The sequence below is a fragment of the Fundulus heteroclitus genome, chromosome 7, assembly GCF_011125445.2.
Source record: "Fundulus heteroclitus isolate FHET01 chromosome 7, MU-UCD_Fhet_4.1, whole genome shotgun sequence".
NCBI classification, from domain to species: domain Eukaryota; kingdom Metazoa; phylum Chordata; class Actinopteri; order Cyprinodontiformes; family Fundulidae; genus Fundulus; species Fundulus heteroclitus.
This window is the reverse complement of record NC_046367.1, coordinates 30,551,263-30,576,122: the sequence shown is the minus strand read 5'-3', so window position 1 is coordinate 30,576,122 and position 24,860 is coordinate 30,551,263. Positions and strand designations below refer to the sequence as shown.

Genomic DNA, 24,860 nt, shown 5'->3' with positions numbered 1-24,860 from the left:
TTTATTGCTTCTGACAATATAAAGATTTTATTTTGTCCTTCATTATTGGATGTTACATCTGTTACAGCAACCAACTGAAGAAAGGATGAGTAAGAAGAATAAATCCCGGTAAGATTTGCAATTGTTTTGCATTTATGCCGTGCCTTTCGAACACAGCAACCAGTTCAGCTTGTCAGAGAACTTACAAGTGAGCAGTGATCTTGGATTTTGTGCATCTCTTCTGATCAGATGATGTGTGTTGATCAGTCTGTTAAAAGAGCACAACAATGGTCTGTAATAAATTAAGTTATGTTTTTTAGGATGAAAAGTCCGAGGAGTGCAAAGTCTAAAGAGAGCTAAATATCTATCTATCTATCTATCTATCTATCTATCTATCTATCTATCTATATTTATGTATAAACATGCATTACTCACCTCCTGGCAGGTAGTTTTTTTTTTTTTTTGTTTAGAAATGTTTTATTGTCCATCAATGGGGAAAATACATGCATTCCAGCAGCAAAGTGAAAGGCAAATGGAAGGATATTCAGATACATGTGAGGGTGAAATACTGGATTGCCAATAATATTTAAAGATACCACGATAAAAAAGAGTTACACCTATGTGAGGTGATTTTGGCCTAATTTGTTGAGCAAAATTGCTCTCTGCAGCTGCTCTTCTTCATAGGCTTTATCTTTCAGGCATATTAACTGAGAGACTTGATGATCTGTTGGTCTCTAATCAGATTTACCTGAGCCCCAATAGAATATTTGAGTTTACTCTTCTACCATCTTTGAGATCACTTTTTGAGGTGAATAATATTTATTTCACCATAAATGTAATGACTTTGCTGCTGTGTGTGCGTGAGAAAGGAAAGACAAATAAACAAATTGCAAGCAAATTATGTGCAGTTGGCTTGAAAAGCTATAGGAAAATTCTATATATAAGTAAATGTTTACACCATGCAAATTATTATCAGACTAAACAGAAGTTGGAACATACTGTCAGTATTGTTGAGAAGGGATAAGAGGAGACGTTTTCATGCATTTAGATCTAGAAATACAATAAAACAAGGTATTCCAATGAAATTTGTCCTCTGCGTTTATCCCATCCCTTGGGGAGCAGTAGGCTGCCACTGTGTGGTGCCCACAGAGCCGAGCACAGAGTGGCCGTCTGTGGGAGTTGAACCTTGTACCATGCAGCTTCTCTGGGACACAAGCAACCTGTACTCTAACCACCATGCCACCACTCCCTATTTTTGGGTCGGTGTTTGCAAACATTTGAATTTCTTAGGCAGTTAATAACCACCCTGTGATCACGTTTGTTGCCATTCATTGCTACATAAATTCCAATGAAATTTGCTGCCACTGTGGAGTGCCCAGAGAGCAAGGACCCAGAGTGGCAGTCTGTGGGAGTTGAACCTAGAACCTTACTGCCTCTCTAGGACGCAAGTGTACTATACTCTAACTACAGGGCCATTGCTGCCTATTTTCGTATCAGTGTTTGCAAAGTCCATTTTATCAAGGTGGCTCATACAAAAAAAACTTTTTTCAATGGCTGTAATTTTGCTCTTTTGTAATAGGAAAATCTTGAATTTCATATGCAGTTAGTGACCACTCTGTAATCACGTTTGTTGCCATTCTCTTTCTTAATGATACATGTCTGTTTCTTTGGTTAAGTGTAATAGATTTTTTAAAGGTTCTTCAAGCCTGTGAGTGTTTTTCTAAGTGCTTAGGACAGCTACACTAACTCTAATGAGGTTTATGTAGCGTTAGTGCAGCTAGCTCTCACTCCATGGTTTATATATTTTCCCCATATACATAAATCAGTTTAATTCAGGATACATTTTGCATATCAAAAGTGATTGTTATTTACTAAGAGAAAGTCACACAGAGAAAGAGTAGCTTCAGTGTAATTGCTTTTATTTCACTGACCTTGTGTTTAATCTACCTTACATTAAGTTGGAAAAACCTACTTTTGAATGAATGTTGTTGCATTGCTGCTTGTGATTACATCAAGCATCTGAAAGCGTTAAATGGAATTCATCACTGATACTTTATTTGAATCTATTTTTGTTGAATCCATTATGGAAATGTGAGGAGTTTTTTAAATTACTTGATTTTGTTTGAATGAACTATAGATTCATAAATGTTGTATATGAATTGTCTAAAATTCAACATGCTGCCAGTTTAAATTCTAAACAAGAATGAATTGAATTTGAAAAGAAAAACACAACTGGTTTAGCGTAGAGTAAATTGTGTCAATTTAAAGTTTTGGCATTTCTTACTCTTATTTATCTTAGAACTTCCTTTGGGGCTACAGCACCACCCTTCCTTGATTACCTGAAAGATATTCTGCGTCGATATCCAGATGGTGGACAAATTTTGAAGGTTTGGCTTTCAAATTCTGATTGTAAAATTGCTTCTTTTTCTATTTGTCACTTAGCTTAGGTATGAATCAGCCAGGTAGAAGCGTGATGTACTAAAATTATGTATCCAATAGTAAAACATTTATCAGATATTGTGTCATATCTCTGGATTTAAAAAAAAAAATTATTAAAGGCTTCTTTTACAAATAGCTTAAGGCTTTGCTGGTGTGTGTTAGTTTTTAAGACTAACTCTTTTTTATCCCTGCACAAGATTTTATTAATTCATGAACTGATTTTACATAGAAAATATGGACACAGCAAATCCCCTTGAAAATATTGTGATGTGAGACAAACTAACATAATATTTAAAGCTTTTTAAACGTGACGTCAGGAATTTTCATGAAAAATATGAATAGATCTCAGAAAAGTTTGCAGCAAAGCCTTGGATTGTGTTGCAGAGCCTTAGACTGCAAAGCCTTAGATTAACATTTTGTTAAAATAATTTCCCCAAAAATATTGCTGTAAAATAACTAGCATACAACAAATGCTAGACAGAGCTAAAGAAGCTAAGTTGTCACAGCTATGACTGGTGCTAGCAGCGTCAAGTTTACCAGTAGAAAGGTTTTATTTTTGAACTTTTAAAATTGTAGAGTGGGTTTTGTTACTCTAGGCCTTCTTAACAGTCACATATATATTTTCAGGAACTGATTCAAAACGCAGATGATGCCCAAGCCACGGATGTGGTTTTCATCCATGATGAGAGGAGCTACAGGACAGAAAGTCTTTGGGCTGATGAGCTGGGAAATTACCAAGGTATTTATTTTGATATAAGGACATTTCATATAATAAAACACACGCCTTTCAAAACACACCTCTTCAATACTCTTTATTCTCTGTGATTTTAACTTTTATTGATGATGTTTTTTTTTTAGTTGTTTTTATCTTTATTTGTAAAGTGACCTTGAGTGTTTTAAAAGGCGCTTTTTAAAGTTAAATTTATTATTTTTATTAAGGAACAATTATTTGCCCAAAGTAAAAGGATCTTCACTTGTAGGAGAAGCATATATCTTTACGGAGGTTTTCTTCACTTCTTTAAATGCTTGTTGTTTTAGCTTCCTTACTTAAAGCTTATATTTAAAGTTGAAGTGTGATAAAGAATGTCACACATCAAGAGACATAGTTGAGACCAGGTATTCAGAAACGCTGCATAAAATGATACACAATCTTTGATTCATCACAGTCTAACATTAATCCAAACTGCACTCTTCCCATTTTTAGCAATTTAGCAATAAGAACAAAACTATTTATGGAATTAAATTTGCCAGATTTTAAAAATTTCAAGTCCTGAGGTTTACAGACGTCTCCTCAGTCTTTGCTACAATTGGCTTTTAAGCAATACACCTTAAGTATTTTATGGGTATCCTTCCACAAGCTTCTAACAGTAGTTAAAGGCAGACACATTTTTAGTTCTATCATAGGTTTTCTGTAGGACTCTGATCTGGTCTTTGTCATGGCCTCTCAGAAACATTGACTTTGTTGCCCTCAGTTGACTTTGTAACTAATTTGGCTGTATGCTACAGCAGATGGGCTTTAATTAGGCAACCATACTTTCTTTTTTCCTGTTTGCTGTTTCCATGACCTGGTTAACTGAGAATTTGCACAGGCATATGCTTAGAATAACTGCCCATTTGGAAATCCAATATGTGCGCAAGACATAGACTTGTGGTTTTCCACGATTCTGTCTCTGACTGTTTTCTCACGATGTCACAAAAAATGGCATGTTTGATGTTACTTAAAGTATATCCACAAATGTACCTCCGTTTAACTCAAAATGTTGTGAAACAAAGAATATCAAAAGCTTAGAAGTCCCTGCAATCATTATTTGTGTTGTCCCAAATGGGTTTAAAGCCATAGTAACGTTGTTTAATTTTTAATTAAAATAAATCAAATGTAGACAATTGTCTAAAATATCACTCTTTTATTAGTTTGGTATTTAGAATAGACATAATGGTAATATTGCTAAATGACCATGTTACATTTAGTCTGACTTGATTTTAAACTGTGGGGAGGAAAAAAAAGTTAATTTATACAATTTGTTTAAATATCTGATTTTATATAAATTTTAACTTTTTTTATTCATTTTTTTTTTTTTTTTTGCATAGGTCCAGCTCTTTATGCCTACAACAATGCAGTGTTTTCTGATGATGACTGGGACAGGATTCAAAAAGTAGGAAGAAGTGGGAAGATCAACGACCCGAACAAAATTGGGAGGTTTGGAATCGGTTTCAACTCTGTTTACCACATCACAGGTGAATGTCTTATTTAGTGTATTTGCTAGTAAATAATATGGGTTTAGCAAGTATTTTAGGACTTTGAATAGAATGATAAATGGGAAAACATGTTTTAATTTTACCCACAGATGTACCAAGCATATTCAGCTCAGGGCACCTTGGCCTAATGGACCCGCAAGAACAAATATTTGGAGAAAGAAATGGAGGGTTTCTGTGGTCCTTGGATGATGAAGAACATCAACAATCTCTGATGACGATGCATGACCAGTTCCAACCCTACAGAGACATAGTTTCACTTCTCAGCAAACAAAGATGGTCCCAAATAATTGAGAATCAGTACTTCTCTGGGACACTTTTCAGGTTCCCATTACGCAACAAGGCATCAGAGATTTCAGACAATCTGTATGATTCAGATAAGGTAGTGGAGCTTTTTGATAGCTTCGTCGCAGATGCAGATTTAAGCCTCCTCTTTTTGAAAAGTGTGAGCTCGGTGTCCTTGATCCATGTTAGTGAGGATGGTACTGTTAACACCAGACTTGAAGTGAAATCCTCAGAACCAATAGAAGGTCTTCTGAAACAAGAAGATGACTCAGATGTTGAAGGTTTGACAAAGTTCAGATTGATAACTGAAAGTTCAGAGGAGCACAAAGAAACAAAATGGCTTGTAACAACATGCACCATGAAAGAGAGTAAGGTGCCAAACCTTGATCGTCTTGCAAAAAAGTTGAGTTTTTTACCCAGAGTAGACTTGGCATTCCCCCTTGATGAGCAGAGAGACTGTAGTCAGGGCAGACTGAGCTGCTTTCTCCCTCTCCCAAACAATGAATCCAACAAGACCGGTCTCCCAGTTTATGTTAACGCCTGCTTTGGCCTGACGGACAACAGAAGGCACATCAAGTGGGAAGAAGAAGACCAGAAACATGACGAGCATGCCTTGTGGAATGAATTGCTGGTGAAGGAGGTGCTCCCACAAGCATATGTGATGATCATTCAAGATGCCATCAAACTTTGCCAACAAACTGCTCTTCCTGTGTCTTCTGTGTACAACCTGTGGCCTGATGTTACTCAAATGCAGCACAAGGACAAATGGCTCAATGTCGCTGTGGATGTTTTTCATCACTTACTCAATCAGAACATGGCTGTTCTCTCTCTTGCCAGAGATGAAACACATTTTATCCCTCTATCAGAGGCTGTGATGCCTTGTAAAGGTCCAACAAACATGGAGACACTGTCTGCCATTGAAAGGTTTTTGGTTTCCTGTGGGGAGAATCTTGTGAGTTTACCAGCTAAGGCAGTGAGGGCCATTGAGGCCTATCCACACAGTAACCCAAAGTGTGTGACTCCCAGCTTCCTCAGAAAGGTTCTCCACAGGTCTGGTGTTCATAACATCAGTAAGGAAGACAAACTCTGTGTTTTGGAGTACATACTGAGTGATGGAAAATACAGGGAACTGGAGGGCCTTCAGCTACTTCCACTCAGTGATGGATCTTTCAGATCTTTTACAAACAAAGAGGAGGACACTGCTTTGATTGACAACAAGGAATTTCCAAGGTAAAATGTTTATTTTCTGGTTTACCTTTTTTCAAACTGGTTTGGAACAGGCTGACATGTTGGTCTAGATAGCAGAACTGCTGCTTTTCAGCTTGTCGACTTCTGTTTTAAGACCTAGATGTGGACTGTCAGAACAGTTATCTGGTTGATATTTTGCTTTTCTTTAACTAGTTATTGATAGCATATGTTTGAGCCAGGGGAAACAGATTTGAAATTAAGATACATGTGAATATCCTTCTATTTGTCATAGTTACTCAGGTTTCTTGGCGTATTCACACACGGTTTTGGCAGTTATTAATTTATAGGTATGGTACATAATCTTTTTTCCATGATGGGAAATTCAGACAGAATTTGTTTATAATATTTGACATTGTCATTCTTCTGTCTTCATTTCATTGCAGTTAAATGCTTGTGTGTACTAATTGACATTGGAGTTATAACTCTTCAATAGGTATATCTTTGCAAATATGTAAACAGGCAACTGATGACTGATTGAATTTAGTTCAGGAAATATCCTCTCAAATTACTGTACAAGACAGACGGGTCTCATTGGAACTCAATATTACAGAATAAATTCCAGTCCAAATTCAATTCATATCAGTCTGATTTATTTCAATGCATTACATCTTAGGTCTTGTACACACATAGCAGAGTTTTAAAAAAACCGAATATCTGCCCCACACCATTTAAAAAAATAATACTGTATACACAGGATAGTTTTTTTTAGCAAGGTTTTAATCCACAAAAACCCATGTAAATTCACTATTGTTTCAGACATGCTAGACGCATAGGGGGCAGTGTAGTAAAGTTACAACCTCTGTCAGCCAGTCACAGTCCTTCAAAATAAAAGCAATGTTAAACCGTATTGTGCCCGTGTAAAACAGCTGACCACTAAGCGCTTTTTCTCCTTTGCACTTCAGCGTATTGGAGCAGCTGTGCTTGTAGGAACAGACAAATAAAAGGCCTCTGAACCAACTATAATGTGTATAACATTCCATTTATGCTTAATATAAAGTCTCGATAACAAAAACAGGAAATGTCAATTGGAAATAAACTATGCCAAAAGTTAGCGAATTTGTCCAGTTTAACACTGATTAGACATATATTGTTAACAGTCTATCACAACAACAATGTAGAGATCAGCTCCTCTTTGACAGCATTAATCTTTTACTCCACTGTCTATATAACAATGGCTGTACACGCAGGCTCAATACCGGGGCATTTATAAATCTCCACTTTCACCGGAGTTTTAGGATTATTTGTTTTATAGGACGTAAAATGTTGTTTATGTGTGGATGACAGGCACGTTAAAATGTCTCAGTTTTCCCAGATAACCTGCTATGTGTGGACTAGACATTAGCGTTAAGACTTAGCGTTAACACTCAGTCCTAATCATACCACAGCATAGAGTAAAATGAATGTATTTATATAATGCCAACTGGTAATATGAACTCTATCTATGAAAGCCTGACAGACCAACTCCATCAAAATTGACTTTGCAACAAAAAGAGACATAGTGATTAGTAACTATGTATTTCTAACTACCTTTTCTTTGTGTTCCATGCTAACGCTTGGTGTTTATTAATATGTCCTGAACTGCTCTGTGTGTTATGGTGACGGAAGGTGAAATCAAGTCAATATTATTTCTGTTCTTATCTGCAGAATGCTACTGCCAAATTGTAAAAATCTCTTCATCCCCAACAATCTCAGTTCCACCTGCAGAACCCACCTGAAAGAACTGGCTAAACTTGGTAAATTAAGTTGACTATATAACAGAAACATTATTTTGTGCATGCTGCCTTAAATATCTTTAATACAACAACTGTTTTAACATAATTTTAATTTTTTATCTGTTTTTCAGAGAAATTCAGAGTCATCAACATGGATAAAAACCATGTAGTGCAATATACAAGAAAACATCTGCCACTAGACTGGAAGCAGACAGAGAAAAGATGTGTTACTTGGGACACCAGCAACAGTCACCATCCACCTTTAGATTGGCTCCACGAATTCTGGAGGTTTCTCAACTCTCACTACATTGAGTTAAGTTGTTTTAAAGAAATACCCCTGATACCTGTCAGTCCCCTCTCTGTCAGTCATCCTGTTTCACTTGCAAAACTACAACAGAAGACAACCCTCATTTTTCAGAAACGAGGAGAGAGCAGTTTGCCCAACCAAATAGCTCAGCTGGTGACCAAAGCTGGCGGCACAGTGGTGAGAGGAAATGAGTGGCTTAAGCACGAAGACCTTGAAACCTATGTCTTAAACCCATCTCCAAGGAGTGTCATGAAGGTGTTGTTGAATTTAAACTCCCAGAAAATCATCAGAGACATGAAGTCTGAGTCTCAAACAGCAAGAGAAGAACTGAAAGACTATCTGTCCCATCTAAGTTCTCTTTCGGGTCAAGAGAAAGATTTGCTAATAACACTGCCTCTATTTCAAACTATGAAAGGATCTTGGGTCGCAGCTCAGTCAAAACAAGCTTTGGTTCTAACATCTGGTCCAGATATACCCTCGGAGCTGCCTGTGCCCGATTCAGTTATCCAGAGTGCAACTGAGGCTGATCGCAGACTGTTACAGCTGCTGAAAGTGAATCTCTTAGGCCCAGCTGAAGTAGGCATTATCCTGATTGACAGCATCAAGAACGGTACCTGCAGCAATCAAGAAACCAAGAACATAATGACATGGATTTTGCAGCATGGTGACATCCTTTTCTCTCAAAACCAGTTCCTCAAATACAAGTGTAAGGAATTGAGATTCATTGATGGAAAGAAAAAGGCTTCAGACTTTTTTGATCCAAGAATTAAAACCTTTAAAATGATCTTGGAGTCAGACTTCTTCCCCCCATCTGTATACACAGAAACACCACAGATGCTGCAAAGCCTCACCCATCTTGGATTGATAAACAAAGAGTCAGATTTGACACCTGAGCATTTGTTGCATGTGACCACTATGATTGAAAAACAAAAAGAGAACTCTGAAACTGAGGCCCTTAAAAGAGGTCAGGTCATCTTGGAAATGTTGGATGGCTATGATCTACTGTCAAAGTTTTCAAATGCACAACTTCATTATCTTAAGATAACTAGATGGGTCCCATATGATCAGCCCTGTACTGAAAGACAACATCTATCTGACAGATCTACAAAAAGCCGTTTCTACAGCCCAGAGGAAATGAGACACACTGTCTATGAAGACATTGTTGGAGAGGTGATGCCTCTGATGGGAAGGCTCAGTGACAGAGTTAACACCAAGCTCGGCCTAAAACATCTGCCTCCACCAGAGAAAGTGATTGAGAAGCTGTCACTGCTCAAATCAACCATACAGGACATGGATGATCCTGATACCAATGTGGATTTTAAAAGAAAACTACATAGCATTTACAGCCACATGCAGCAAAACATCTCTGCATTTGCAGAGTTGATGGACATAGAGCCAGACTGGCTGTGGGCCCATGACCAGTTTGTTTCCCCTCGTGACTTGGTTCTTAACTACCCTCAGGATCTGGATCTGAGCTCCTACATCAGGAAAGTGCCAAATGAATTTTTGCCGTACAAGAAGCTGCATCAGAAGTTTGGTCTGAGAACTTCACTTTCAAATGAAGACATAGTTGGTATTCTTCATTCTATCAAGCAAAACATTGAAGCAAGACAACACCCATTTGCAAGTTCGGCTGAGGTAAAAGTGTCCATTGAGATTCTCAACTGGTTGTGGAAAACGAAGCAAACAGTTCAGGGTGACATCCCAGTGCCAGTCATTACAGAAGATGAACAGTTTACCCTTAAACCAAAATCAGAAGCCCTCCTCTGCGATGTAAGTAGAAATAAAGTGAAAGAACTTCAATTCAGCGAGGAGGAAATATATCTTCTACATGAAGAAATCCCAATTGCAACAGCTGAATGGTTTAAAATAAGATTTCTCAGTAACTACATCCTTGCTCCAGAGTTGATTGGCATTGAACAGTGTGGACAATCTGAGCCAATAACTACGAGGATTAAAAACATCCTTAAAGAGTATGATGAAGAAGGCGACATCTTCAAAGAGCTCATTCAGAATGCAGAGGATGCTGGAGCTGATGCCTGTAAATTCTTGGTGGATTTCAGAGAACATAAAGATCCTCCTGAAAATCTCATTGATCCAGACATGGCCCTTTGCCAGGGACCATGTCTTTGGGCCTTTAACAATAAGCAGTTTACTGAGGACGATTGGAAAAATATTGTGAGAGTTGGCTCAGCCTCAAAGCAAGATGATTTGGAAAAGATTGGAAAGTTTGGACTTGGATTCAATACTGTTTATCACGTGACAGATATTCCCTCCATCCTGAGTGGTAATAAACTTCTCATACTTGATCCAAATGTGACTCACCTGAGAAAGCACATCCAGCAGAGTACAAACCCTGGAATCAAACTGGATCTCTCTCAAAAGAGACTTTTCCATTGCTTTCCTGGTCTCTTTGAACCATATGAAAGTATTTTTGACTGTAACTTCTCCCAGAAATGTCCTCCAGAACCTTATAATGGCACTCTAATCAAACTACCTTTCCGAAATGAAGAAGAGGCTCTAAAGTCAGACATAAGCAAAAAGGTATATCACAAACAAGATATCATTGGCTTATATCAAAACTTTACAAAAGAATCATTAACTATCCTGCTTTTCCTCAAGAACATTAATGCACTGTCCCTGCAAAGTATCATTAATACCATACCAACAGTACTAGATGGGGTAGAAACCATCCTTTCTGTATCAAAAACAGGGGTGAACATACCGATTGAAAATGAAGCTACATTGTCTAAACAATGTCAAGCTGAGACATCTCTGTTGAAACATGATTCCCAATGCGTAACGATGATTGACAGTCGCACAGTCCGTATTGTCCAGATAACTAGCCAGCATTCTGGTGAAACTGAACAACAGTATTGGCTCATTTACAATTGCTTTGGCACAAGTCAGTCTTTGGATATGGTTCTTGAGGCAAAGGAGAAAGCTACATACTCTTTGCCCATTGGAGGCGTTGCTGTGCCTTTGCAACAAGATACAGAAACTGGAATATTATATCCTCTACAAACTGATCTTGTGGGACAGGCATTTTGCTTCCTTCCTCTTCCCATTCAAACTGGTCTTCCAGTAAATATAAATGGTACATTTGCTGTGATGAGCAACAGAAAATGTCTGTGGGAAAGTGGAGTAAAACATGAATGGAACAAGGCACTTCAAGTTGATCCTCTGGTGACTGCATATGTTACTGCACTTTCGGCATTGAAGAAAATGTCTGAAAAAAAGCAACTTGAAGCCTACTGTTATCATACCTTTTGGCCTGAGAGAGAGAAAGTGAGTGATACTTTTAAGCCTTTGGTGGATGAATTTTACTCTAACCTCGCTCAACCCTCCAGTGGTCCGGAGCTTTTTTTTAATGGAGAACACTGGTGCTCTATGAACAATGCCATCTTTCTACACCAGAGCATTGAGCAAAATGACAAAATCAGTGAACTTGCTGCTCAAGTGTGTAAGAAATATATAAAAGCACCAAACTGTGTTGTCCCTCTTCCACTGTGGTTAAGAAAAAGTTTCAAGCAAGCTGGCCTAGAACAGGTTTTACAAAAAAGGACGTGGACCTGGAAGAAGTTCTATCAAGAAGCAGTGTTCAAAAACCTTGGAACCATGGACCCTAAGACCAGAGACACACTTGTGCTGCATGCTGTTGACCTGAATAGGAAAAAGATTGACCATTTACTAACATGTTATCCTTGCATACCCACAACAGATGGAAAACTCCAGTATATCAGTAAACTTGTCAATCCTTCTGGAAAAGTGGCTTGTCTTTTTGAGCCAAAGGATGGACGCTTGCTGGGTGGAACCAAACAGGACTTCTGTTCACCCAAAAGGATTCAACGCTTGTTGGAACTTGGAATGGCAAATGATCGTCTTCCATTGGAGGACATCACCCACAAAGCATGCACAATGGTGGAAACCTTCAGTCTAGACAAAAAGAAAGCATATGAGAATGTAAAGTGCCTCCTTGAACTTATGAAGGACCACTTGGATAACAAAGATTCTCCCCACTGGAAAACATTGAGAATGACTCAGTTTCTCCCAGCATTTTCCCCCAGTGACATAATGATGAATAAAAACACAACGCTTCAAAAACCCACAGCTGTTTTCAGTGACAGATCTTCTTTGCTTGTTAACATGATTCATCCTGTGCTGGATAACACAGGACTGAAAATACACAACGCAGATCCAGTCCTAGATGGTTTAGGAGTACAAAAGAGTCCAGAGCCAGAGATCGTCCTTCAACAGCTAGAAGAAGCCTGTAAGCATTCAAAGTCAGCTGACGCATCTATGCTTCACAAAATAGCATATGAGTGCTATAAGTTTCTGGATCAGTGGGTCAGTGGATGTGAGAATACCACTGTCATTTCACAACGAGCCAATTCATTCCCTTTCATCCTCATTGGTAACACATTTGTTAATGTCAGCTGTGTTGCTGAAAATGAGCAGTTTGAAGCTGAACCATATCTCCATGTACTTCCACGTGCCTTCTCTAGTTTCAGGAATCTCTGGAAGACTGTCGGTGTTGAAAAGTTTTTCACAACCACTCAGTTTATGTCTGTGCTTCGAGAGATTTATTCCCAACATGAAAACAAAGCACTGCCAAAAAAGGAGCTATCAATTTGCCTCACAATTTTAACCAAAGGGATATTTGAGGAAAGACGAAAACCAACTGAAGACTGTTTGATACCAAACGAACATGGAGTTTTACAATCCGCCAAACAACTGTTTTACAATGACAGCCCATGGATGCCAGTTGCTTCGGGTATCACACTGTGTCATGAACATATCCCTCGTTCAATGGCTTTCCACTTTGGAATCAAAACAACCAAGCACCATACTCTGGAAAACATCACAGTTCAAAACTTTTCCCCCTTTTCATTTCATTTTGAACAGCAAGAACAACTAACTGTTCGAATTAAAAACATAATTTCAGCTTATCCATCAAAGAAGGACATTCTTAAAGAGCTGATCCAGAATGCTGATGATGCTGAGGCAACAGAACTTCATTTCATCTGGGACAAACGGCAGCATGGCAAAGAAAAAACGTTTGGGGAACGATGGAATAATCTGCAGGGTCCAGCCCTCTGTGTGTTCAACAACAAAGTGTTTTCTGATGATGACTTGAAAGGCATCCAGCAGCTAGGAGAAGGAGGGAAACAAAACTTACGAGGAAAGATAGGTAAATATGGAGTTGGCTTCAACTCTGTTTACCACCTGACTGACTGTCCCTCCATTCTCACTGGAGATAAATTACTTTGCATTTCTGATCCCAATCAAAAGTACATTGAACATCATTCAGACAAACCTCGAGCGGGCATTGGATACAATCTAGCTAGTGGATTCAAGGATATGTGCACTGATGTCTACACATCATTTCTTCCTGAGAAATTCCCTCTTAAAGAAGGCACCATGTTCAGATTGCCTTTGAGGACAGATATGGCAGCAAGAGACTCAAAAATATCCCACCAGGAAGTAACTGAAGATGACATGAATGAACTGATCTCTGCACTGTCTCAAGATCCAGAAGGACTAATACTGTTCCTGAAAAATATCTGCAAGATAAATGTTCATGTAATTGATGACATTTCCAGAAACATTAAGACCATCCTTGTTGTTGAAAGAACTCTGAAACAAGAAAGCAGAGTAAAAAAGGATGTGTTTGCTGAACAACTAAAGAATGCACTGCAGTCTAAGAAGCCAATAACCCCATGCAAGACCTTTTATGAAATCTCAGTTTCCACCTCAGATAAAAGACAAAGTGAATGGATTATGGCTGAACAGTTTGGTTCACACAAAAGCGATGATGAACTAAAGCTAACTAACCAACTTCCTCATGGAGCAATTGCTGCACGTGTGAACACAAAGTCTCCTTATACCAGCCTGTACAGCAGTAACGCTTTTGAAGGGGCTGTGTTCTGTTCACTTCCATTGCCCGGAAAAACTGGACTGCCAGTCCACGTGAATGGAAACTTTGAGGTAGATGCAACCAGGAAAAATCTTTGGAAAGAAGATGGCCAAAGTGTGAAGTTAAACTGGAATGAGAGTTTGAAACAACTAGTCATTGCTCCACTATATGCAGATCTCTTGCATTACATAAGAACTAATATTAACTTAATGAAAGGCTTCCTTGGAAGTCTTGGACATCAAGTCAGTGAGTCATACTTGCGTCTTTGGCCAACTATATCGACAAATGTTGGTCCAGAGTGGCATCAAATGATACAGGAAGTATACAGGTCCATGAAAGAAAAGGGTCTTGATGTAATTCCTGTGCTGAAGAGCTTAACTAGTGAAACTGCAAGTCATGAGAAGAAAAGGTACTCTCTTGACTGGTGTTCCCTTACAGAAACAGATTCCTTAAAAGCACCTTACCTTACAGACACAGAAAATGAAAAGATCAATCTCATTTTAGAAACTCTCAGGATGAAACTTGTTCCCGCTTTCTCAAACATGCACAATATTTGGGAAAACATGCAGTCAGCTGGGATTAAAGTGCAAAAAGTCAGTCCTGCTTCTGTGCGTGCATTTTTGCAAGCAAAGCCCCTTAACGATCCAACCAAAACCGATATGGATTTACCCTTGGCTGTGACTGACACTCTAATCAGAAATGAAAAAAGATGCTCAGAACTGCTGGACTTTTGTTTGAAGGATTCTGAGTTAAAGGAAAATGAAGAGAAGGATTTGACTTTGCTTGATGGGCTTCCACTTCTTCTGACAAAAGATAAGGTTTTGAGAAAGTTTAATTCGAAATCTCCTAAACTGATATCAATTTATGACAGGCTTTTCTTTGGCTATGAAGAAAGATTCGCAGATCACACAATCAATGGAAAGCACCGTGTTCTGGAAACCTTTAACCTTGTCAAAAAACTGACACTTCCAAACGCTGTAGAATACTTGAAACCAATAATTCAAAGACTTCTTCAAAGTTGTGCAGTTAATCCAGACACTGGTTTGTATCTGCCCAGTGAAGAAATGCTGAAGTGGCTGGAATCCCTTTGGTGGTTCATCTTAAGTGAAATTAAACTTGAGACATCCAGCACTGATGATGAAAGTCTGACGTTAAGGGAAGTGAAAGAACTCCTCAGTGACTGCTACATCCTACCTGTTGTGCATTCAAGGTTAAACAACCAGCATCTCCTGCAAACAATAAAAGACATGTCAAGTATAATCCCACATGTCTCAGAAAAAGACATGTCACACATCCTCAGCAAACTTGGTTTTTTAAATCTACATATTCTCTTCTTTTTAAAAATGCACCCACAGTTTAAGCTAATTCTACACCAGGAACTCATGGATGTGAATGATAAAAGCTCAGTGCTGGACCAAGTATGTAAAATCAACCAGTCTGAGTTTTCATGCTTGTCAATTGATGATATGAAGGCAGTTCAGAACTTCCTGCAGTCAGGAGTATCCATGTCCAAAAACCGTCAGGAATATGAGAGGAAGTTTAAATCTTTACCAATATTTGAAACAACACTTGGTGAACGAGTGAGGATTGATGGACATAAGGAAGTGTTTGTTCTTAACAGTAAACATTCAGAGACATTTCCACATTTGTTCACCCTCTGCAACAGCAACAACACTTTCCTGAAATTCAACTCAGAAAATATGGGTCTGTCAGAGATGCTGAAGATTAAAATCCTGGATGATCTTGAGTATTTTATGAAGTTCATTCTACCATTTGTACAAAGACTCCGCGAGAAAGATACTCTTGACTGCTTAAAGTTGTTATTGTTAATGGATTTTGAGTCTTCCAAGTACAAGGACGAGATCATCTCCTCACTGAAGTCCGTAAAGCTTATTTCCAGCTCTCAAGGTCGACTAGAGACTGCCTCATACTACTATGATGACAGTGTTGAGCTTTATGAGAAAATGGCTCCCCAAGAAAAATTTGTGCCAAATAAATTCTGGACATACTTCAGTGGGGAAGATGAATATCAAACAGAAAAACTAAGACAGCTGGTCAGAGATCTTGGAATGAAACACAAGGTGACCAATGATGACATAATCAGCTTCGCATACCAACTGGAATCAGAAGCAAAAGAAACCAGAAACATTAAAAAGTTGAAACAGAACTCAAAGTTCCTTTTCAGGGAAGCCTTGACTAAAGTGAGCAAAGACAAAGATGAAAGGTTGCTGAGGAGCATTGCTGACATCAAGTTCATTTATCCAGTTAAGATTCGAGAAGATCTCTGCAACTACCACCAACCATTTGCTTCAGAGAATACTACTGTTCAGATCAGAGGATCTTTGATTGATGGAGATCCTAAACATCAGGATTTGATTTGGTCCTCAATGCCAATCATACATTTGCCAGGTTATATCTCTCAAAATATGCCACAAAAGATGAAGAATGCAGGAGTTCACCAACAACCACCTTCACAGTATGTGACCAGAAACATGGGAAACATCTGTCAGTCACCATGTAAAAGTGAGCCGTTGATCAAAACACGTGCAGATGTGTTTCGACGTGCGTATGCCTACCTGCAAGCCAATGACTTTGATGGACACTCATTGTATGGCCTTCCTGTTGTCTTAGTTGAAAAAGACACTGTGCTTTTTAAAGCTGATGGTGTTTGTCTCTCACAGAATCATGATCTTGACTTCAGACCATACTTGTACACAATTTCTTCACGAGATGCAATGTATGCAGAGTTCTTTAAGAAAGTTGGTGTGAAGGAGAAAGCCACTGCAGAGCAGTACTGTAATGTTCTAGCAGCTATTCATGCTGATTCCTGTGATAAACAAAAGCTAAATGCAAACCAGCTGATCACGGTAAAACGAGCAGTTCAGCACTTGTTTCTCTTGATGAAAAATCAAGGAAACCAAATTCTCAGTGGTGATGTTAAGACTTTGTATCTTCCTGCAGTCGATGGAAAATTGCACACATCAAGTTCACTCTACTACAACGACACAGTGTTTGAGATCAAACGGTTGGAAGAAGGATTGGAGGATAGGTTCCTGTTGCTGGAGAAACTCAGTTCATGTCACCTGGGGAGAGACATCTTTGAACACCATCGACTGGTGAAGATGTTACCTGAGAAACTTAAGCCTAAAATGTTGTCCCAGATTACTGAGGAGAAAGTTGTGGAGTCAAACATGCAGCTTTGTGAGCTTGGGAACAGTTGTGAGTTCAGTGGTTGGTTTGATAAACATCTCTCCTCAGAAGCATTCAAACATGGACTCATTTGTCTCCTCAGAGAACAGACCGAGGGTAAAATAACACAAGAAAAGGCGACAGAGTTGTGCTTGAAGTTGTTTGGCAGTATTCAGATTGTCTGCTGTGAATCCCTGAAAACGATGCTGTGGCTGGATGGAGATCCGCTACACAAAACTGCCAGAGAAACTGAAGTTTTTGTCAAACAACAACAACATGGTTTCACCTTGTTTTTGAAACACAACAATGACATAGCTCCTAAAGCAATTAATGAAGTTAATATGACTTTGATAAAGGAGATTAATGCTCTTTTAGGCCACAAAATTGCATCAGTTCATCTGCCAGTGCTTGGACAACTCCTAATGTGTGACAGTCTGCAAGATGTTCAAAAAACTCTGGCTAAGAATGAGATCCGTGACAGTTCTTTAGCTGAAATACAAACTCTCAATCCACCAGACCCAGGGACAGATATTCCAGATGAATGGCATGATTCATTGGACATGAGCTTCCTGAACAACTTTGAAGAGGGGGAATATGTCGGATACAGCACCAACAACACATACATTTATGCAGTTATCATCAAAGAGCTTCCTGGACAATCTGGAAGATGTTCCTGGAAATACAAGATAGATATTGGAGGTGATGAACCAGTGGAAGTTGGTCATCTTGACCTGTACCAATTTAAACGAGACAAGAAGATAAAAAGAGAAGGGATAAGAAATACGTTTTCAATGGAGCTGGAGGTACTGGTAGGAGGTGTGCCTCATTCCTCACAGCCCACACAAAGTTCCTTACCAGCCTCTCTTGATGAAGCTAAAAGGGAAATTGACAAATGTTTGGCTGAGATCTGGATACTTCCTGAGCAGGAGAGAAAAAAGGCCATCAAGAGACTTTACCTTAGATGGCATCCTGACAAAAATCTTGACTGCCATTCAGTCGCCACAGAAGCATTCAAGTATTTGCAGCATAAAATTGATGAGCTCAGTAAGGGCAAGGTGATTACAGCGTGCACATCAAATACCAGCAGAACTACAAATTACAGAGACTTCTACCAGCAATGGGACCAAGAGGCTCAACATCACAGAAGTGGTCGAGAAAGATTCTCTAGATCTAGAGGCTCCCATTCCTACAACTTTTGGACCCATAACACAAACGTTCCAAGGCCAAACAGAGAGGAAGCCAGACGCTGGTATAAACAGGCTCGCTGTGATCTTAACGCCGCTCATGCAGACACAAGTGAAGGCAGGACAGAGTGGTGTCTCTTTAAAGTCCATCAGGCCGTGGAGAAAGCTCTCATTGCAGCAGAATACAAACATAGTGGTAAACACACCGCCGGCAGCTCAATTTCAGCCACAGCAGCAAAAGTTTCCTGCTACCACCGTCAACTCAGGGACCTGCCTCAGATTGTGGACGAACTGACGTCACTGGGAGTGGACGCCAAAAAGACTCAATATCCCAACTGTCATCCATATCCCCACATTCCTAATGAGCGGTTCAGGTCTGCAAATGGAGTACTAGCAGTGAACAAGGCCTCTGAGTTACTCGACAAAGTAGACGCATATGTAAATTAAATTATGACAACATCAGTATGAGCTAACTTTCTGTTGTGTTTGACAAAAAGTTTAAGAAACTTATGATTTTAAAATGTCATATTTTCTATTGGTCAAATAATCACTCTTCATGGAGTCCAAAAACAGCCAGAATAATCAATCATATGATTAAAAAACTACAATCTCAAAGGGGTTCACTTCTCATCTAAAATCTTTGTGTATTTGTGATGAAAACAGGAGATATCGCAGCATGTTTTGTCATTTAGAATCCGAATACAGCTTCTAAATGAGGAGCAGAGTAAAAGTTGTATACTTTGATGTATATTTTTTATGCATATAAAGATTTTCAAAATTATTCTAGTAACTCTGTAATGTAAATTTAAATATGAATATTTGACCATTACTGTTGTTTATTACTCTTTACAAATAATTATGTTGTTATGTTAAGTATGAAGCAAATATTGAAAAGGTTTGAGGCTTTATTCGTCAATTTGATTTCCCACTTTGAACATTTATATAGACTTAGCTTTTCATCTTACGTTATTATATTTTTATTAAGTCAAGTTCCATGGAAAGTTTATTACTTCAGCTTATTTTAATTGTGTAGTTTAACTATTATTTTGAATATCAAAGATTGAATATGTTTTGGGTATTTTCTATTATAGTTTGATCACTATGTAAACACTGTTTTTGTTTCTATCTTTTGAGACTCCTTTAAACCTTTTTTAATCTTACAAATAGATATTTTTTTGTTTTCTTTACTATAGTAACCATGCAGCGCAGTCTATTTGCAGAAGGATGGCATGATTGATGACTTTGTTGTCAAATGTTCAACCTTGATTATTGAATGTACAAGATGATAAAGGTTTCTTTTAATTTTTTTTAGGGGAAAAGCTTAAAAATGGCAACTACCCTTTTACCATTTTATTAAAATATAAGTACATAGCAACCATTGCAGTCTAATGAAATATACTTATTTTCTATGTTATTGTATTTTGTTTGATTTTTATTATTGAATTAGGTAAAAATGTAGGAGTTACAAAGTAATGGTGTTTAGACTCCATCTAGTAGTAATGACTTAAATGTATTAAAATAAATGCTTTTTTTTCTCATATGATTAATTTCTTAGATCTGGTTTCCTTTTAACACTACTTTAGAAAGATAAGCTCAAGGCACCACTGTTACTGTTGCGTATTTTGTTATCTTACAACTATATTCGATGCTATAATACCTTCAACAGACAGATATAATTGATGAGTTTGGTATAACAACAATTCAAAAGTATTTCAAGGTTTTGACAACAGAATATTCGGCAAAAATTACAGTTATTACGATGCTGATTTAAAGGATGGTAAAAATTTATTTTGTACTTTAGTTGTTTAGATATCCAGTCTGATCTGTATTTGAAATAACAGAGCAAACTTAATTTGGAGTTCACTGCCCTGTGCTTGCAATTAAAGATGGGTATTTTCTCTTGAAAAAATAAAAAGATGTCACCATCTTAATGCAATATTTTACTAAAACGATTAGTTAGATATTCCGTTGGAATGTGATGTGTAAATTATTGTAGATCCAAAACAAAGAGCTTTGGACATTTGCCTTATTCAAAATGGTCATCCAGTTTGCAGATTCTTCTGGGCTGAAATTTGATTATTCTTTATATTTTCTTTCTCTATTCTTAGCAATGAGCACAACACTTAAGTCACTCTTAGAAAAAACTATAATTATGCTGATTTTATTTAATTAATTATTGCATTAATTAAAAGTCATTGATAAAGAAGTATTTCTATTTACTCTGAAATTAATGGAAATGCAAAAAAAGTATGGTCATTAAAAGATAAATACTTTGTATTGTGCCTAACATTTTCAAATGTAAGATGTTAACATGTCTGTAATCATTATGTCACATTTGGAAATAAAACGTCTCCATCTGCATCATCCACTTGTGCTGGTGAGCCAAATCATTCTAGAGTTCGTGTTAGTCTATGGTCTGCAAATGGACCCCGGCTCACGCTTTGGACACCACTGCCCTAACGGAATGAAAAACTGTTTTATTGGCCTAAGTTTGTGACCAAAAATAAGGAATGTTACTTTGGTTTCACACATTTACAGCATACAGACACTAAATATAAATATATTAACATTTGGGGCAATAAAATAAACAAAACAAATATCTTCACATATGTGTGTATGTGCACCCAATATATGTTTAAAGACACCATAGATATTATATTTTAAAGAATCCAGTATCTTTCTATTCCTTTCAATGATATCTAACTAGTCGGAGGAAATTATGCTTCATGATAGTGGCATTAAAATATAAGGCAAAAGAAAGTTTTATAAAAGAAATAAACTGAAAACCTGGTTAGGTGATAACTTGGCAAATACCAAAGACACATAATAAATTCAAAGCACTTTTTAGAGTTTATTGTCATGTTGTGATGTTAGTGAGGATCCAAAGAATGGTAGGGAAAGTGCAGAGCCAGGGGTGAGAGTCTAATTTTGAAGACAAGGAAGTTTGCAAAGAATGGGGAACACAGGAGCCAGGAACAACAAAAATAAACAGCAGAACAGAGCGATGAGGACCAACGATGTGCAATGGAGTGAATCCAGCAGGTAACAAACCAGGAACATAAATACAACTGAGAACCAACTACGTAACAAATATGGGTGAGAACAATCAACGGAAAACAATCAGCTGGGGGAAAAGCAAAGGCATGGAATTGTGGAAGTGACAAAAACAATATAACTATACACAAAGGAGAGCAGAACACAACTGCAGATCATGACATGTATAATAACATTTTGATACCATAAACTATTGAACTAATTTTAATGTTTGGAAAGACACAAATAGTTATGAATTTGAATTTGGAGTTTTTGAGAGGGACCAAGTGAAAGGTTGCTGTTCCAAATTACCTGACCATTTATATGTAAAATTGCTTGTTTTTGGTTTGGTTTATACTATATATATATATATATATATATATATATATATATATACAACTGATATGTATAGATAGATAGATAGATAGATAGATAGATAGATAGATAGATAGATAGATAGATAGATAGATAGCTCACTTGAACTATGTTCAAGTGGGCTGTTGGGTTTAGAAAATATCCCCGACACATTACACCACCAGCAGCCTGAAATCTTGCTAGGGTGTAATATTACAGTTTGTAATTTGACAACTTTCATTAGCCTGCACAAACTGTAGTTTCGGTTTCCTGTTCTTAGCTGACAATAGAGGAACCTGGCGTGGTCCTTTGCTGTTGACTTCAATCAGCATCTAGCAAGTGAGCATCAGCATGTGCGTTCAGGGAATGTGTTCCGCATACCTTGATTTTATAAGTGGTTATTTAAGCTGATGTTAACTTTTTGTTTAATAATATCACTCTAACCTCTTCCTCTGACACTTTAGTTCTGACTCCTGACAACTACCACTCAATGGATCTTCTCTTTTCCTGACCATTCTTTGTAAGCCCAAGACATGGCTGTGTGAGAAGTTTCTAGGAGACCAGCAGTTAGAGCTAAACTCAAACCAGCCCATCTTCCATTATGACCCATGTCACGTTTAAAGTCACCTAAACCCCCTCTCTTCCCCATGCTGATTTGTGGTTTGAACTACAGCAAGTCTCACCACACCTAGACCTACATGCTGCATCATTTGATTAAGTATTTGTGTTAACCAGGGCCGTCTCTGGCATGATAAGTTAAGTGGGGCACAAAAACTCAAAACCTATTAGCAGCAACTATTTTTTTGTGATGCATGACTTTGATCAATTTTAAATGAAACAGATAAATTTGCATAAACCAACAAACTAGAAAATCCATTTCATATAAGCTAAAGGTAGTTTCATTTTTATACATAAAATTACAAATAAAGGCTCACTAATAACGTTAATAGAAAAGATTCATATCAATCCTTGAATGAGCCAACAACGACAACCAACGCTAGATTAATATTTGCTTTTAGTTTCCATTTTCCTATGTTTTATTTTGTTTAAATTTTCCTACATTTTATGGCAACTTTTTTTTTTACTTGCTTTTATTTTCCAATGTTTTAATCATATAAAGCCCTTAGCGTTGTTCTTGTACTGAAATGTGCTATACAAATAAATTGGCCTTACCAAGATGGTCGCCCATTACCCGGCAAAACGTAAACATAACGTGTGCAATTCAAGTATTTTGATTGGACGATCCAAGCTTGGGGCCAGAGGATTTGTGCCCCATGGCTGTCTAGTGAGAGCGTGTTGGGCATGCACACTGCAACTTGAGATGTTCGTTGTACAAACAAGCGTTGGTGGGCCGGTCCCAATATCAAGGAAATGTAAAGTCCAGACAGTCCAAAACACAAAGACAAAACACAAATTATGACAGTACCTATTCATCACTTAATCTGGATGGCATTAACTTGGCCTCTGGTAATAAAGTTAAAAATCTTGGTGTTGTTTTCGACCAAGACATGTCATTTAAATCCCATATTAAACAGGTTTCCAGAGTTTCGTTTTTTCACCTCCGGAATATCGCCAAAATTAGAAACATTCTGTCCAGGAGTGATGCTGAAAAACTAGTCCATGCATTTGTTACTTCAAGGCTGGACTATTGTAATTCTTTACTATCAGGAAGTCCACAAAATGCAGTTCGAAGTCTTCAGCTGATTCAAAATGCTGCGGCAACAGTTCTGATGAAAATCAACAAGAGGGATCATATTTCTCCAATTTTAGCTTCCCTTCATTGGCTTCCTGTTAAATCAAGAATAGAATTTAAAATTCTCCTTCTAACGTATAAAGCCCTTAATAATGAAGCTCCATCATATATCAGAGCTCTGATTACCCCGTATGTTCCTAACAGAGCACTTCGCTCTCAGACTGCAGGTCTGCTGGTGGTTCCTAGAGTCTCTAAAAGTAGAATGGGAGGCAGATCCTTTAGCTATCAGGCTCCTCTCCTGTGGAACCAACTCCCAGTTTTGGTCCGTGAGGCAGACACCCTGTCTATTTTTAAGACTAATGTTAAAACTTTCCTTTTTGACAAAGCTTATAGTTAGAGTGGCTCATACCCTGAGCTATCTCTATAGTTGTGCTGTGATAGGCCTAGGCTGCTGGAGGACATCAGGGTCTAATTTTCTCACTCTACTGATTTCTACTGTTCTTCAGTCTACTGTTCTCCAGTTTTGCATTGTATTACATTGAAATGACTGTCGTCATTTCAGCTTTTAACTTTTTGCTCTCTCTCTTTTTCTTCATAGTAGGTACACCTGGTCTGGCGTTCTGTTAACTGTGACATCATCCAGAGAAGACGGCTCACCCGCTACTACCATCTAATGTAGAACAGATTACTAGATCAATGTGTGCTTCTGTGCTTTTTTGTTTCTCTTGTTGTGTCTCTGCTCTGTCTTCTGTAACCCCAGTCGGTCAAGGCAGATAACCGTTCATACTGAGCCCGGTTCTGCCGGAGGTTTTCCTTCCCGTTAATGGGGAGTTTTTCTTCCCACTGTCGCTTCATGCTTGCTCAGTATGAGGGATTGCAGCAAAGCCATGTACAATGCAGACGACTCTCCCTGTGGCTCTTCGCTTCCCCAGGAGTGAATGCTGCTTGTCGGGACTTTGATGCAATCAACTGGTTTCCTTATATAGGACATTTTTGACCAATCTGTATAATCTGACCCAATCTGTATAATATGATTGAACTTGATTTTGTAAAGTGCCTTGAGATGACATGTTTCATGATTTGGCGCTATATAAATAAATTGAATTGAATTGAATTGAATTTAAATAAGTATTAGATTTATAATGTTAAGATCATCATACATCCATCCATTATCTATACCTGCTTATCCTTGCAGGGTCGTGGAGGTGGGGTGTGGCTAGTGCCTCCGGCAGTCACTGGGCGAGAGGCGGGTTACACCCTGGACAGG

The 24,860-nt window shown here is 38.0% G+C and overlaps 1 protein-coding gene across 1 annotated transcript; it reads left to right on the top strand.

The window, feature by feature from the left end:
* Positions 1 to 85: 85 nt before the first annotated feature.
* Positions 86 to 20,851, top strand: LOC105937155 (sacsin). Its single transcript, XM_036139760.1, has 7 exons — positions 86 to 108; positions 2,279 to 2,366; positions 3,046 to 3,157; positions 4,507 to 4,653; positions 4,764 to 6,186; positions 7,849 to 7,937; positions 8,048 to 20,851. The coding sequence occupies exons 1-7, from the start codon at positions 86 to 88 to the stop codon at positions 18,958 to 18,960; spliced, it is 12,795 nt and encodes a 4,264-aa protein (XP_035995653.1). The 3' UTR covers positions 18,961 to 20,851.
* The last annotated feature ends 4,009 nt before the right edge of the window (positions 20,852 to 24,860 follow it).

Bases quoted from the DNA above. Each gene is read 5' to 3' on its own strand.
- LOC105937155 (XM_036139760.1), top strand. From the start codon at position 86: ATGAGTAAGAAGAATAAATCCCG. The intron at 3,158-4,506 runs GTATTTATTTTG...TTTTTTGCATAG, and splicing joins TGAGCTGGGAAATTACCAAG to GTCCAGCTCTTTATGCCTAC. The intron at 4,654-4,763 runs GTGAATGTCTTA...TTTTACCCACAG, and splicing joins CTCTGTTTACCACATCACAG to ATGTACCAAGCATATTCAGC.